Source organism: Fibroporia radiculosa (assembly GCF_000313525.1).
Source record: "Fibroporia radiculosa TFFH 294 genomic supercontigs, scaffold2032, whole genome shotgun sequence".
Lineage (NCBI taxonomy): Eukaryota > Fungi > Basidiomycota > Agaricomycetes > Polyporales > Fibroporiaceae > Fibroporia > Fibroporia radiculosa.
Window position 1 is genome coordinate 13,606 of NW_012133327.1, and position 16,000 is coordinate 29,605.

At 48.6% G+C, this 16,000-nt stretch overlaps 7 protein-coding genes across 7 annotated transcripts; 4 read left to right on the forward strand and 3 right to left on the reverse strand.

The window, feature by feature from the left end:
- Positions 1–432: 432 nt before the first annotated feature.
- FIBRA_03424 (uncharacterized protein) lies at positions 433–4,349 on the reverse strand (the record flags this gene model as incomplete). Its single annotated transcript, XM_012325267.1, has 13 exons — positions 433–651; positions 714–956; positions 1,028–1,186; positions 1,239–1,505; positions 1,565–2,084; positions 2,141–2,302; positions 2,354–2,515; positions 2,574–2,751; positions 2,803–2,840; positions 2,899–3,008; positions 3,066–3,323; positions 3,362–3,415; positions 3,465–4,349. 13 exons carry the CDS (start codon positions 4,347–4,349, stop codon positions 433–435), a joined length of 3,255 nt encoding a protein of 1,084 aa, XP_012180657.1.
- Positions 4,350–6,138: 1,789 nt separating this feature from the next.
- FIBRA_03425 (uncharacterized protein) lies at positions 6,139–6,658 on the reverse strand (the record flags this gene model as incomplete). The annotated part of the gene is made up of 3 exons (XM_012325268.1): positions 6,139–6,165; positions 6,218–6,580; positions 6,632–6,658. The coding sequence occupies 3 exons, from the start codon at positions 6,656–6,658 to the stop codon at positions 6,139–6,141; spliced, it is 417 nt and encodes a 138-aa protein (XP_012180658.1).
- A 236-nt stretch (positions 6,659–6,894) lies between these two features.
- On the forward strand, positions 6,895–8,858 carry FIBRA_03426 (uncharacterized protein; the record flags this gene model as incomplete). The annotated part of the gene is made up of 9 exons (XM_012325269.1): positions 6,895–7,007; positions 7,063–7,098; positions 7,155–7,245; positions 7,580–7,652; positions 7,713–7,924; positions 7,986–8,002; positions 8,063–8,174; positions 8,261–8,464; positions 8,532–8,858. The coding sequence occupies 9 exons, from the start codon at positions 6,895–6,897 to the stop codon at positions 8,856–8,858; spliced, it is 1,185 nt and encodes a 394-aa protein (XP_012180659.1).
- Positions 8,859–8,979: 121 nt separating this feature from the next.
- FIBRA_03427 (uncharacterized protein) lies at positions 8,980–9,500 on the forward strand (the record flags this gene model as incomplete). Its single annotated transcript, XM_012325270.1, has 4 exons — positions 8,980–9,174; positions 9,228–9,292; positions 9,345–9,403; positions 9,454–9,500. The coding sequence occupies 4 exons, from the start codon at positions 8,980–8,982 to the stop codon at positions 9,498–9,500; spliced, it is 366 nt and encodes a 121-aa protein (XP_012180660.1).
- Positions 9,501–9,938: 438 nt separating this feature from the next.
- Positions 9,939–11,586, reverse strand: FIBRA_03428 (uncharacterized protein; the record flags this gene model as incomplete). Its single annotated transcript, XM_012325271.1, has 4 exons — positions 9,939–10,370; positions 10,432–11,011; positions 11,180–11,286; positions 11,344–11,586. The coding sequence occupies 4 exons, from the start codon at positions 11,584–11,586 to the stop codon at positions 9,939–9,941; spliced, it is 1,362 nt and encodes a 453-aa protein (XP_012180661.1).
- Positions 11,587–12,042: 456 nt separating this feature from the next.
- On the forward strand, positions 12,043–13,496 carry FIBRA_03429 (uncharacterized protein; the record flags this gene model as incomplete). Its single annotated transcript, XM_012325272.1, has 10 exons — positions 12,043–12,096; positions 12,158–12,236; positions 12,295–12,300; positions 12,353–12,403; positions 12,454–12,542; positions 12,605–12,704; positions 12,757–12,827; positions 12,885–13,068; positions 13,136–13,389; positions 13,440–13,496. 10 exons carry the CDS (start codon positions 12,043–12,045, stop codon positions 13,494–13,496), a joined length of 945 nt encoding a protein of 314 aa, XP_012180662.1.
- A 449-nt stretch (positions 13,497–13,945) lies between these two features.
- On the forward strand, positions 13,946–14,589 carry FIBRA_03430 (uncharacterized protein; the record flags this gene model as incomplete). Its single annotated transcript, XM_012325273.1, has 2 exons — positions 13,946–14,011; positions 14,059–14,589. 2 exons carry the CDS (start codon positions 13,946–13,948, stop codon positions 14,587–14,589), a joined length of 597 nt encoding a protein of 198 aa, XP_012180663.1.
- Between the last annotated feature and the right edge of the window lie 1,411 nt (positions 14,590–16,000).

The window sequence follows — 16,000 nt, forward strand, 5'->3', positions numbered from 1 at the left end:
AGCTGCAACGTTCTCACCTGGACCCTCGACTGGTAACTTTGTGTCCCACCCGACACCCGCAGGCACAGAGGTAGAATAAAACTTTATATATTTCAAGGCAATCCTAAACGTGTGAAGGAACTTAGTAATTGGTAAGTACTATTGTGAGTATTGGGGGAGCCGGCTGATGCCGGTGCTCGCTGTACCCGCTACTCTATCTGCTTGCCATTTTATCGTTGCGCTCGAACTCGTTGAAGAGCCGCTACCCTCTCATTCGGGCAGAATCGCAGAGGCGAGCAAGATCTTTGCTGACAACTCCGGGCAACTTAGTCAATAATAATGCGTGCGCGTGTTTCTCTGATGACATGTGCCAGAACAGGTACGCTCAAGTCGTAATAATAAAAATAAATTAAAAAACGCCGAATAAAAGCAGTATACATTTCCAAGTGACAGTTACGGTATGAAACGCTGATCCCTCCAGTATTTTACCCAAGAATACGCGTTTTGGCCTCCCAGCGGCTGAAGGTTCTCCATGGTCGAACTTATGCTTTGCATCTTCGCTGTGTCATACAGGGGCAACGCGCCCATCTCCAGGTCATTCTCAGCGACCTGCTCCGGTTGCTCAACAGGGGGTACGAATCCGCGGAAGAAATCCAATAACTTGATTGCTGGCTACATTTATTGAAGAGGCGTGTCAGCCAGGATCATAACATGATCATAATGAGACTGCTGACCGTCTCTTCCATAGTCCGCCCTGTTATATTCTGCGCAACAGATTCCAGCTTTTCCACCCAGGATCGTATGGAGATGACCGGCAGTCGAGTGTCTGATTCAAGTGCGTCACCAATGGCGCTCAACATATTGCGTGAACGAGCTGGGTAAGGATGTACCACGTTAACTAAGGCAGGGGCATTCGGAGTGAGTATCACATCGACTGCGGCGCGTGCCACCGCTTCCACTGGAATCCACGAGAGAACCTAAAGCACAACAAGATCAGTTAGCGAGCCTTGATCATCACTGCAAGAGACAAGCGACTCGGGCGACTCACTCCATTCATCTCGGGCAGACAACCGAGCGAGACACTGGACTTAACCAAGATCGGTACCCACTCTGATGTATTCCAGGCACCGTTGCGGGTGGAGCCACAAATTTGACCGACTCGCAAAACTGTCGTCTTCAATCCGACTTCCCGAGCATTTGAGAGAACCTGTGAAAAAAGTCAGTTGGCTGGATTAAATTAGAGGGTCATCAATATCCACCTCTTCGACCACAAACTTCGACATCCCGTATCCTGCCCCGACGGCGGCAGATGTATCATGAGTCGGATCCTCCGGTACACGTGGGCCACGTTCGGCAACGCGCCAGCTTTGAGCAGAGGAAATGGAAGACATGTACGAGAAATGCGCCGCTGGTGCCAAGTTCAGGAGCCGAATGGTAGACTCGACATACGCCTCGAAGGATCTCAATGAGAGATTAAAATCGACCTTCCAAGCGTTATGCACGATGTGAGTCGTGGAAGCGCGAATCTGTGATGCAGCAAGATGAGTCGGGTTCTTGCATTGTCTAAAATGTATTCACGGCCCACCTCATCCAAGACAGTCTGTGGCAGACCGAAATCCTCTCGCATGATATCTCCACTCAGGAGGGAAAGCTTGTCGTTGGACAGAATGTCGGTGGGAAGTTGCGCTGCCACGAATGCGTCGCGTTGCCGTTCTAAGAGCCTGGCTCCACGATTGAGCGCATATACCCGAACGATATGTTCGTCTGTGAGCAATTCGGACAGAATGTGTGTACCGAGGGTGCCGGTGGAGCCGGTCAATAGGACGACTGCTCCAGATCTACGACCAGCGTTCCTCGTAATTGGGGCCTTGGGCAGCATCACGGTGTATTTGTCAATCATGGTATTGATTTCTTCAACAGGCGAAGCCGATGTTGAGGATTCCTGCGGGTCGATTAGATTAACTATGGCAGATGCAAGGGAGGCGAGTGTCGGATGCGTAAACACGAAGTTAGGCTGTACACCCTGTGCTGCATTCTTCACGAGAGGGTCAGGCGATGTCCTGAAGCTGCTCATGATTCGATTTCGAAGATAGGTTGCGCTCAAACTGCGGGAACATACTGTCAGTTTAGTGAGCGCTGTGGATGTAGTGAGGCAGGATACCTGTCGAAGCCTTGCTGGAAAATGTCATCTCCAGCGTCAGGCACCTTTCCATCGTTCAAAAGAGAAGCATGTTGTGAAAGCCATTCAACTACGTTGGAGAAGGTCCACGATGAGGGCGGGGTTACACCTTGCAAGTCAGAGCTGCCTCTGACGGACTCATATCTACGTACGTTGATGAGACAAGGACAAGATAGTTGAATGAATGTCACATACAATGCATCAATATCTTTCTCGTATAAAGCAAGCGTTGTCTTGACCATGATAGTACCTTTAGCGGCACGGTTGAATGGTCGGGATGAATCCGCAACCAGAATCATCTCTTTGAAGATACGTGCGAATGCTGGCGCAATGCGGTTCGCTTCCTCCACCTTAGACCTGGAAAGGTGCAATTTCAGCCAAATTAGTTTATGATTGTGCAGAATGTCTAACAAACCAGATGGCATTTCGCAACTCAATGAGAGCCGCTTCATCCCCTGGCGCAACATAATGTCCGGGTTTCGGTTCTACTAGCAACCCGACTTGGTCGCGGCCGCGACCAAACATGACAGCCCCAAGAAGGAGCGGGTGTGTTGAAATTGCGTTTTGTTGCTGGACCGGGACGACCTTCTCGCCTGTGGAGGTTCTTCAGTCACGCTGTAAAATCAAGACTAGCTTCACGTTACCATTGCTGAGGATGAGTACATCATCTGTCCTGCCAATGCTAGAACCAAGAAGCAATCAGGCGCTACTGCATCCTAGACAGAATGATGAGTACACACATTTTCCATAATCCAGGCTTTGATGGGTGAGGCACGAAGATATCAGATGTTGCATAGCCGTGCTCCCCATTGGGAAGATTTTCGACGCATGGCTTGTGCTTAGAAGACCTCTGAATGTATTTGTTATTTGTCAGTAAAAGCCCTATCACGCGAATATTTCCACTTACCATAAATACCAATTCGTATGACCCATCACCTTGATCGTCCCAGCGTATGTTACACAGATCGGAGAATCTAAGATACTCCCATTCGGTCACGTTCTCGGCGGATGTTTCGGGATTCTCATAGTCTATGTATCCTATGTCCGACACGCCTCCAACTTCAGTCGAGCCGTAGATAGGGTACAGGTGTATTCCGGCCTCCACGAGTTTTGTGCCAGCAGAACTGGAGAGAGGACCGCCGCAAAATGTCTGAGGCAACTGAGACTGGTGGCGGCATGAGAAATACGATTTGAATGACATACCACGGTCTTAACATCCTTCAAAATTTCGAGAGAGTTTGCGTCTTTCATCCAACTCTATTTCGCATTGTGAAAATGGGTTCAAATTCAGAAATAACAAACGTACCTCAAGGAACGCGGGAACGACAATAAGCATAGTAAAAGACGATTTCTGTATGGCTTCTAGCGTATTGTCCGGCGTTGGAATGACGGGAAGCTCTCCAAGATGAGTTCGAGGAGGAAAGAGAACATTCGGGTAGCCGGTAGCAAGAGGGAATAAAAGTTGTGTTACAACCCCGAGCATGTGGAAGGACGGGAGCATCATTGAAGCCCACGTATCTCCATGAGTCGACTCTATCGTGGGCATAGTGCACCACTGTAGCCAGTTAAGATGAACGTGCGGAATAGGCTTAGGAAAGCCTGTCGAGCCAGAAGAATGGAGGTACAATACGATGTCTGAGAGAACAGGCCGATGTTCCGGCGCTGGGTATGGTTTCACGGGGGGGATAGGAATGCCTGGCATCGCTGTGAGAGAGGGGAGAATCTCAGCCAGCGGCGGTAACTCAGTAACCTCGAAAGCATAGTCGACAGGTAACATTGCCAGGACGTCATCTGTCAAGGCGCTGAATGCAGACTGCGAAACGATACGGTGGCAGTCGGTGCGCGTTAACATGCTAGCAATAGCTGGTGCAGAGTTCCGTGGGCCCATCGGGAACGGTATGAGGCCCGCGCGGATGACACCTACGATAAGAACGTGGTAGTAGATGCTGTCGGTATTGATCAAGATAGCCACCACAGAGCGCTCGGGCCCAGGTTGAGGACGAATGGCGTGGGCAGCGCGATGGGTCGCGTCCGCAAAGTCTCGGAAAGTCACCGGCGGGACATCCATAGAGTTGCCGTAGGATGGAAACTCCCAACAATTCCTGTTGGAATTGTGGCGGGCATGAAAATCTAAGAAGTCTGGAAAGACATTGAGAGAACCGTCGAGAGGGGGGAGCATAGTCTCAGACATATCGGATATGTAGGTCATGCACAGAATGATAAAAGACCTCGTACTTGTACCGTGCGGTTATATACGTCGCAGCCAGCAAGTACCAACGGGATCCAAAAGGAGCGGGATAAGATCCATGATACCCTCGGGCATCGGTCTCATGCCCGTGAACGCCAGTGTTTGTGCTAGGGTCGACCATCAAAAGCCAAGGATTTCGGCAGGAGACCATTTGATCCTTGCGATGTAGTCTCCTGGTATTTACAGTACTCGAAGGTTTTGTTAAACGAGCTGTCAGTACCGCGCGACGTGCGCGGGCAGAATAACGGAGTAACGCACCGTCCAAACAACCACAAAAGGTGAATTTGATCGACACCGAGTCTCGGACATGATCAAACAAGTTTGAGATTGTCTATTGAACTAACTGCAAATATAAACTAAGTGCAAATACTACTCAATCACTTGTGCCCGAAGGAAGACCGGAGCTCTTGGGCGGCACGGACAAGCTGATGTATCGGTCCAATATCGGCGATGGACGACGTTATTCACCCAATCCACTGACCTCAAATCGAGACAGATGGCTGGGTCCCTTGAGCAGTTCGGATGCCATCAGTCAAATGTGAAGAGTTATGGCCGGCTGGCCGTTGTAGTCCAGGGGTTTACTTGTATTTGTGAACAGGTGGATGTGGCCAAGCATTTTAGATGTGCACAAGAACTCCATCGTATCTGTTGCGAGAGACGGTGACGGTTCGAGCGAGAGGCAGAGGACGAATTAATTCTAGGAGCTTGTACGTAGACGTGTTAAGGATACATGCATTTGGATCCGCCTTGGCTAACTACCTAACTAGGCGTATCCGCGTTGTATCCGCCTGGCTGTGGCTGGGTCTCCCGGATGCCCTCGGGTTGCCCAACTCCGTTCTTCTCAACAGTATCTAACAGGATTAAGCCCTGCGACGTGTCACCAAAGTCGTCGGTAACAGCACAGAACGCCACGTTTCAACACCTGGAGGTCAAACCCATCGGAAGTTGGAAAACATACATGCCGGTTCTGCCTAATTGAGAACGAGGTCTGCTTAGAAACGATGGAACACAGTGAGGGGTGAAGAAAAGGGGCGGAACTGACACATTGCTAATCGGTAAGCGTCCTGATCGCATCATTGAATATCCATGTCCTTGAACATCTGCAAGTGCATTGTTGGCAAGCCTCGGGTACCTTGAGCGGTAAGCCCACTCATTGGTCCGGTGAGCCAGATGTTGGATCTGCAGTGGGCGGGAATGTCAGATTCGCTTTTCATTTCGGAGTTATGTAGACTCGCATTCTACGAGACCAGTGTCATGAAGTACTTGAATTACAGATGTCGAACAGCGCGAGGAAATGAATGGATCTACAACAAAGCTTGGTCAATACCTGTCGATCATCAGTCCACTGGATATACAACGTTAACATTGCCTCACTCACTCGACCGAGAAACCATCCAAACATTCGGCTACCACCGTATTATATTCGCGAGTGCGATACTTAAAAAGATCGTATAAGAACCCGGGGCATAAGTCTTAGGCCGAGCCTAGTAGCTTGCCCACACAGCTGCACACCCAGCTAGTCACCCGTGCCTTGTCTATACACTAGCGCTGAAAAACATTGAACATTCTGAAGTTACTGTTCTTCTTAGTTGTAACCGGGCCCTGGTAAGAGGACACTCGAATAGAACACCGCTTTTATAAAGTCAAGATGAACAGCACTGCTATGAATGACAAATGTGACTGCAAGACCAGGGAGGAAGTCGTGTAAGCTCTATCTCAGTATTCTAAGATTCTATAGGGAAAACGCGCGCCCGTCAAACTACCTATCATAGCTGTCATTTCTTGCGCTTGCGAACGCGAGAAATACTTACCTTCGGTGCCAAACTGACGATTTTCCCCCACCCCTTCATACGCAGGTCCGCACTGACGACACCACCTATGCGTGTTCCAAGCATTTCGCGTTTGTTGTTGAGGAGCACTGCGGCATTGTCGTCGAACCTGATGAATCGGCCATCTGGTCTGCGCACTGTCTTCTTTGTGCGAACAATAACGGCACGCCGAACGTCTCCTCTTCGCACTTTGACCGCATTTGAACCGCTTTGTGCTGCGGATATTGGACGCGCACGCTTGACGACGCAGACAATCTCGTCACCGACACTGCCCCAGCCATTGTTGACTTTCTGCTTGAGGACGTTGACGCATTCAACCAGCAAGGCCCCAGAGTTGTCGATGACCTGGCATACGAGCTATTGAGAGTATAAAACAATAAAATGACAAATGCATACGTTGAGGGTACCCTTCAGACCAATCATATGTGTTCGACCAGAGACTCAGAGACTAGAATAGAAATGTAGTGGGCGTAGCTAGCTTGGCAATGGAGGTGGATTAGAGTCGGAGTTTGAACGCGTGATAGCCTAGTTAAGATCGATTATAGCACGCGCCGGATTTGGACGTCATTGGAACCGAAACCAATCACTCGTCTCCTCCGTCTTGTCTCCCAACCTCCTCTGTCCCCCCTCTCCTCATCGCCCGCACATCCCTTGCCACCATGCCTGCCTCCCGTCGCGGAAGTGGTAGTGTCACCCTCCCCACAGGCCAGACCCTCGCGTTCCACACTAGGAGCAGCGACGCCGATGAATCTCTCCCCCATGCGACCAAGAAGTATGTAGCATTTTGGCTCGCGACCCCGCAGCTCAGTGAGCTATGTTGGCAACAGGACTATGGCGGATCATCTCCGCAAGTATGAAAGTCTGTAAGTCAGCACGTCGGGTATATCACTGCCATATCACTAAGTGGAGGTGCGCATAGATTCACGCTCACTCCGCAACGGATGCGTATGATCGTTGAGGCCTTCAAAGACACACTTGAAACGGGACTTGCAAAATATGGAGAGGTAGTCGTAAGTATCTATTATCCTTTTCTCTGGTGTCGAAGCGTCTGGGCCATCTTTTCGTAACGTTGACTCAACGTGGTTAAATACGCGCGTACATTCCGATCCGAATTTGCTTAGTAACGTTTGCACGAGTGGATGTTTGCTCGAAGAGAATCTTACGGGCTTTGGAACTCCCTCAAGAGGACATATCTCGTAGCTCGTGGCCCTGAAATTGCCCATTTTCTGAAGCGTTTTGTGGAAACTTGCTTCGAGGAGTATATATTGGTTTATCTCGAGGGAACCGGGCTAGTATTTGTACTCGAACGATCGTCATACTCATGCATGAAATTGACTCTCACAGCCCATGATCCCCACGTATGTCTTTGGTTGGCCATCAGGAAAAGAGACAGGTAACTTCCTAGCAATCGATCTTGGTGAGCCATAAGACTTCCTCTGCCTTTGATGTATGTGATACGAACATTTATGGACTGTAGGTGGTACGAATCTGCGCGTTTGCCTGGTCACACTCGAAGGGGAGGGCAAGTTTGAGATTACGCAATCTAAGTATCGTTTGAGCGAGGAGCAGAAGCAAGAGGATGGGCAGCGTCTCTTTGACTTTTGTGCAGAATGCCTCAAAGCATTCGTCGACACAAACATTGCCAGCGGTGTGATTACGAAAGATACCGTGCTGCCTCTGGGATTCACAGTGTGTATTTGCTTGCCGTTTATTTGTGAAATTCGACTTAACAAGGATATATTGTCTGTAGTTTTCGTACCCCTGCTCGTCAGTATTTATACTGAAAGTGAGAAGTGGATGTATATACTCAATGTTCATTTTCTTCAGACAAGACCGCATCGACCACGGCGAACTCATTCGCTGGACAAAAGGTTTCGGTGCTCCAAACACAGAGGGACACGATGTCGTCGCCATGTTTCGCAAGAGTCTCTCAAAGCATGTACGGTATCTCTCTCAATCTTGTCTTCCATCGGCTCACCTCTTTGATCACGCCGCGACATTTTATGTCGACATCACACTATTCAGAATGTGCCCGCTGAGATCGTCGCGCTCACGTGCGACACGACCGGTACCTTGATTGCGTCGCATTATGTGAACCCCAAGACGCGTATTGCATGCATTTTCGGCACCGGCTGCAACGCCGCATATATGGAGCGTGTTGGTGACATACCCAAGATTGCCAACTTGAATATTGATGCAGACGCCGAGATTGCTATCAATTGCGAGTGGGTGAGTTCTCATTGTGCGACTATACACAGTGCAGTAAATTACGATGACTGACATCGCCTTGTGAAAGGGCGCGTTCGATTCATTCGTTCATGAGAACCTCCCGAGGACTAAGTACGATGCGATAATTGACGAACAGTCGAACAAGCCCGGCGAACAGGCTTTTGAGGTGATTACCACTCTGGGCGACGATTTATCCAAACCTGATCGGCTTGACGCACGTTTGATTGTGCCTGATTTGCAGAAACTTATCTCGGGTCGATACTTGGGGGAGATTCTACGACTGATCATTTGCGAGCTAATCGATGACGGTGTCCTATTTCTGGGCCAGAATACCTACAAGCTCGAGATTCCGTACTCGTTCGATACGGCTTTCTTGTCTCTTATGGAGAGGTGAAGTCAACGTATTCACGTTACTGTGATAGTAACTGACGATTTCTTCATCGTCTGACCGCCCATCATTCGCGGGTATCACAATCCCCCGATCCTGGCTCAGTGATCCGACTGAAGAGTTACTCATGATCATCGGTATTTTTACGCACTTCTTCGCAGTGGAGACGACGCTAGCAGAACGGCAATTTTTCCGCGCTCTCGCAAGGCTGGTAGGCCGTCGCGCTGCGAGACTTAGTGCCTGTGGTATTGCCGCGATTGTGAGCAAGATGGGCTACCTGGACGAAGGATGCGCCGTAGGTGCAGATGGGTCACTGTACAATGTGAGTGTCACTCCCTCCGTCCGGCACGCCCATCATTTTCACGACACGTCCAGAAATATCCTGGTTTTGCAGATAGGATACACGAAGGTCTGCAAGATGTTTTTGGGGAGAAGGGCAGGTAAGCCGTATATTTTTGCTTGCGATTTGGACATCTCTAACCATATTACCAGAAATATCATCACGTACCACGCAGAAGATGGCAGTGGCATTGGCGCTGCCATAATTGCAGGTCGGTTCAGACCTATCTCTTGTAACCTTCTGTCTCACAAGTGGTCACAGCCATGACAAAGGCGCGGAAAGATTCGAATCGGTATCCCAACCTGTAAAGGTATTCCTTGAAGAGAATTTCAGAAGAGTTAAGGGGTTCAAGAACGGTGGAAGAAGTCGCAAAAGCCTATGCATGTAGCCAACTCATGTATCAGTATTCATTTAACCGGAGTTCTTCGTGTCTGTATCCTCAACCCTGTCTCCGTCTACCCAAGTTCATCCGTTTGCTCCCACGAACGCCACCCCTTTCATTTCATTTCTTCGCCCAAGAAACGTAATTACGAAGCCACTTACCTACAAATCTACGTACTATAGACGAGTTCGAAGCTCCTCCCCTTTGTCTAGCATCTCATATTCGCACGTATCTTTGTAGACTTCCATCTGATAATTCATTGTCATTGGAGTGTCAGCTACCATTCCTGTAGCACGAGGTTCTGGCCCATGCAGTGTGTTGTAGCAGTGACATGCGGTAGATGTAAATATAATTACCAAGGTCCTCAGCTCGGGATCGCCCGTCCTCCCTGCCCGAGACGCCAGACCTCTACTCCGCCCTCACCGCCAACGCCAACGATGCCACGAGCCCAGTCTATGCTGAGCACTTTTTTACCTGTCTTCTCTGTGCCCTCCCATGCTTTGAAGCTTGTGACAGCACTTTTCACACTGCGCAGGTCCCACAGACGTACAATACCGTCGTATGCGCCGGTAAGCAGCTGGTGCTCGGAGCTTGTGTCGACACTTGAGTTCGATGTGGAGGGTACAACAATGCATGACGGCGTTGCGGAGTGGCGGAGAGTTGCTGTGGATGGCGTCGTGGCGGAGGCCGTAGAAGCACGGAGATCATACTGACTGACGGTGCGGTCTGTAGATGCTGCGAGAACCGTACGGGACTGTGTCAGCGCAAGGTCGAGGAAAGGTTTTGCGGATGCAGTCTGTAAAGGATATCATGGTAAGCAACCCTGCTCGCATCGTACGCCTCATTTGAACACGTACAATCGTATTCGTGCAAACGCCATTTTCGACGTCCCACGAGCGAATGGTCGAGTCGAAACCACAACTGTAAGCTTCCTCGCTCGTCCCAAATATAGCCCTTGACACTCGTGCTGTATGACTTTTTAACACTGACAAGGGTGCCTTGCGTTTTGGTCTTGAGGCTTGCTCGTCCACTTTACGACGTTTCTTGCGGTCTACGTCCTCCGGTGGGACTTCATCTGTGGTGGGCACAGAGGTATCCCAGAGACCAATTAAATCATCCCAGGAAGAAGTGAGCAGGTGCGAGCCAACAGAATTTGCAGATACGGATGATATAGATGCAGTATGTAGATGCAGTGAGGCAATCACTTGGACTTGCACTGATGAATCAGGCGAGTCAGAGGGACAGGAGAGTGTGGATAATCGTGCAGTGAGGTCGTGCGAGGCGCTAGCGAGAAGAGTTGGGGATGATGCTGAAGAGGATGAAGGTATGACACATATTGAGGTGATGGGCGCCATATGCACTGCGGATGTATAGAGTAGCTTTTGGGAGTAGTTGAACACGCGTAGGTGTCCGTCGTAGGATGCTGTCAGGAAGTGGCTTTTGAGTACGTTAGCCCAAATGCATGAAGAGTAAGAATGATAGAGTATTGCAGCCCAAAAACTCAAGCCAGAAACACCACCACGTATCTGCATCGCCCCATCCACACGGATGGAGAACCGAATGTTCCACATTGCTCAAATACCACATACGTGAATTCATACATACCCTGGCAATGCGCATGAAACCGATGAGACCCAATCTTCATGGGGCAAGTCAGACATCTTCTGTGGGGGCATAACCGACTCGAAATATTCAATCTCGAGCATCTCTTCCTAGATATAAAAAAGTATTGTGAACCTTATGAGTAGCCTGTAATATCATATGCGTACCTCGCCGATCCCTTTCTCTGCACACCATTCCGTCAGTGTCCCTCGAAGTATCTCTCCATGCACCAGAAAATCAAATGGTATCGGACTCGGAAGAGACAGAGCTCTGTTCACGAGCTGCGAAAGCTGATAGCGCCTCCATGACGTCGGGATCATGAATTTCTGCGAGGGCAGAGGATAGGGTGTCTGTGTGGTGAAAACCACTGGATGTGAGATTTCCGATGGTGATGCAGACGTGGAGGCCATTTTTATGCTATGTTCAAGCAGTGTTCACCGTAGGTGGCATGTTCGAACTGACAAGTACTAGTATTAAGCCTAAAATATGAACGGCATGAAATGTAATCTGCCGATAAAACGCACCTTTCCCTTGAGATTATATCGGAAGCTCACTGATAAGAAAGGTCACTTTCCGGATAACACACATTCTACGTGACCGTACCTCCTTCTCGCCTATGTGATAGGCTCAGAGTGAATGTCTGAATAGAGGCTATGGCCTGGGCTGGAAGCTGGAGCCGACTCGAAAGGCGCCCGTCATGCAAAATCGAGTTTCGGTCACATGAAACTCGCGCGATTTGGGCAGATGATCACGGCGTCGGCGACGGGTATCACATGGAACCCGATGCCCGAGGCAGTACTTAACGAATTCTGGCCAAACACTCACGCTCGAGGTCATTTCGTATCCACATCTAACTCACTTCCATCATGTCGAAATTTGACCTTGCTAAAGCCGTTGGCTTCCAGCTCAACGATAAAGAGGTATGGATACGCATTGACGTTGTCATGCCGCGAACGCTCACACTCTTTCCGTCGCAATTAGGTGTCTTGGAATCAGAGAGACTTGCTCATATATGCAGTTGGCATTGGAGCGAAGAAAGATGAATTTTCAATAGTAAACGGTGCGTTCCAGTTATTCGTTTTTTGATGATGTCCTGAGCTATGTCGATGTGGAAACAGAGCTCGGTGAGATTGAATTATTCCACAACATTGTCGCGAGATAGTCATGATTTCCAAGACAAATCATGGGCACCGTTCCCGACATATCCAGTAGTTCTCATGTTTAAAGGTTAGTCTTGTGTTCCCTTGCCCTTGAAGCGTCAAATTATTTGGCTTTAGGCCTCAGTCAAGATGTTGTTGATTTCCGTCAGCTCATGAGCGAGGGCAAGCGGACGCCAGATCTACCCAAGTTCGACCCGAATCGTATCGTGAGTTTTATTGTACACAGAGCAGACGTTATGATATTCACAATATTCATTATCTTTCGTAGGTGCACGGATACCAGACTATTGAGATTCTCAAACCTCTTCCTGCAGTCAGCGGACCAGGATGGAAACTTCAAAGACGCATCGTTGGTATCAGCGAAAATAGTGTGTGAATCCACTTTTTTTGGAGAGTGCATGCGCATGAATGCGATGGCAGAGTCTGGTATCATCATTGAAGACGAATCTGTGCTCGCAGATGGGAATGGCATTCCATACGCTAAACTTTACGTACGCTTAGTGTTCCTTCGATCTTGTTGAGATGCACTAATGCGACTTTGAGTTCAGTCCGCTTCGTTTAATCTTGGCGCGAAAGTCACTGGCAGCAATTTTACTAAGCGCGTTGCAGGTCCACCGCAAGCGAAGCCAGTTCCCAAGGATCAGAAACCCGACTGGGTGATCAGTGACCAGACCACGCCTGAGCAGGCCATCATTTATCGGCTTAGCGGGGACTACAACATGTTACATATTGGTGCGCAATTGCTCTCTCATTGTGTCATTCGGAACCATAGCTCAGTTGTCTTGTTGGACGTACTCAGATCCCAGTATTGGTAAAGCGGCAGGGTTCGGCGGGGTGATTCTGCATGGCCTTTCGTCGTTCGGTTTCGCAGCGCGTGCCGTCATCTCTGCTATTGGCGGAGGCGATCCCCGTTCACTCAAACTTTTTGGCGCTCGATTTACATCACCCGTCAAGCCTGGTGACGCGCTTGAGACATCTGTATGGGCAGTGGGTGCGGGACCAGATGGCACTACAGAAGTTACGTTCGTTACAAAGAACGTTACCACCGGCAAGGTAAGATGTTAGCGAATAACTTGAAGATAAGCTTATATTCCCTTCTTTAGCTCTGCCTCGGTGGCGGAATCGCATATGTGAAGAAATTTGAGAAAGGGAAGCTCTGATTCAGGGCGTCATCGTTAGTCAGAGCTCGGATGCGAGGGTCCCCCACAGTGAATGTCATTTGGATCGTGTTTTAACATTGGGTGAGAGGTGATATTTTCCTTCCTGCCAATGTACAGGACATGGATAGCCTCTTTGTATTTGTATGTGCGTATTTAATGTTCAGGATATATGGATTTATTCGTCTTACTTCTGTTGATTTGCCGAATTGGTATTGCGTATGCTGACTCAGCATGCGTTTTGTTCCCTTTGTCTTGTGCATATGGCGTGAACGCTCTCAGCTTCGAGCTTCATCTTCAAATATTCGTCTTTCTGCTCCTCGTCACTGTGGTCTTCGAAAGCAGTGGTTTGAAAGAGGCTGCCGATTTTACGATGTCAGGTCCGCCTACATACGAGGAGATTTGCAGCATTGCCGATCGGGCGGCCGCTATCATCTCTGGCTGGTGCCACTATGACTGCTGCCTATTCGGTAGCACAGCCTGTGCGCTGTATGGCGTTGACAGATGTCCCAATGCGAGTAGGTTTATTCTAGATACACTTACGACACTGTTAACACCGCTATAGGATGTCGATCTCATCGTCTTTTGTGGAGAGAACCCGGAACGTCTCAAGGCCGTTCTCACTGAAGTAGACGAAGACTTCTACCTCGTGCCCTCTAGAAGCAGAACTGCGGATTATGAGGTGTTATGGTGTGCGCTTCCCACAGAGGATGAGGATACACCGCGTGGGTGCAAAGTTGATATCCTCGTCCCTGGCCTCCTGGAGATCCCAGACATCCCCACTGAACATATCGAAGACAGAGACGGTTTACCAGTCATGCCACTCCTACCACTGCTCATGATGAAGCTGAAAGGGTGGTTCGATCATCGCAATTCTAGCCGCCCGGACATGCGGGATAAACAAGTTGTCGATGTGGTGGACATTGATGAGCTCCTTGCTATTAGCTGCGATTATAGCACTCATATCCGCAATGACGAATTATGGTGGCTCCCTGAAGACTTCATCACTACGACCCAAGATCGCGTTTATGAGTACGTAGAAGATTTCCCAGACTCGGCGTTGTACTGGCAGAACCTTGGATTCCAACCCTTTTGATGCGGGTTATGGCTATTTTTGAAGCATAGCGATCGTATTGCTGGTCGTATGCGAGGGGTGCGCATGTTTTACGTTCAGAGTGATCCCCTATTGATGCAAATGCTACCGGTAGATTTTTGCGCGGCAGGCCAATTCATCCAGACCTACATGTGTTGCAAGTCTGATGGAAATCCCTTGTTCATATATATATAACCGGACTTCGCTTATAGATTCGCCGTGTTCTGCCCATTTGTACCCCCTCAAGGTGGCTCGATTCTAGACCATTACGGTGCTCATGTGTCCGACCTTCTCAAGTACCGATCATCATCGTGATGTAATGAATTATGTTAGCTTTGTCATACTCTTGATGACTGGGGCATAAAAGCTGTCACATTAATATCCAGATACTCATTCATCTCAACAGACTCATCACACTATTGGAACAGCCTCCCATTGAACTGCAACCCCCAAAATCCCTCATTCATCCTTGAAGAAACCCAGCAAAATCATCCAAACCATTGGGACAAAGTCCCCAGGTCACATATCAAGAGATCTGTGTTATAGCACAAAGAGCTATTGGAATCTTTCTTGATCATAACATCCATTGCTGCCTATTTAGCAGTGTGGCATGTGTACTGTATGGTGTAGAAAGGAGGACACCCTAAGTATGTGAATCTTCTGGTATTGCCCTGATTCATGCTAACTCTAGCTCTAGGATGTGGATCTCATTGTACTCAATGAGGATGATCCCAAACACCTCAAGAATATACTTGCAGATCATAATGACAATTTTTATTTGGTCTCATCTAGATAGCAGAATGTGGACTATGAGGTGTCATGGTTCAGTCTTCCTGATGATGAAGATAAGACAGCACACAGGTATAAAGTGGATATCCTTGTCCCAGGAATACTCAAGATACCTAATATGCCTATAAGGCAGATCAAACACATGTATGGCCTGCATGTCCTACCCATCCTGCCACTTGTTACAGAATTTCTGTCACAGAATTTCATGGTGTCTATATTATCTTTAGCATTTAGATGATCTATATCTTATCCAATTAGATATCTACCTAAGATAAGGATAGCATAATGCATGGTGACATGTTACTAGTCAGGTGTCTAGCCTTGTCCAAAGCAGGTCAAATGTGCTAATCATACGTTCACACGAGATTTCCCCATTTATACTAGAGACACACACAGTCATTCAGGTGATCATCACATATCAAACTACTGACCAAACACATGGTGATGGCTCACATGCCAGGTATTCTTAGATAGCCAATAGCGTATTAGGAGCATCAGTCAGCCTAGGTGTTAGGTGTACTAACAGTAGTATTAGGGGTCTGGTCCCTCATATATAAATACCAGAGCAATACAGTGTTGAGAGAGTAGACTTGTTATACTCGTCTACACTCGTCAACTTCCTCTA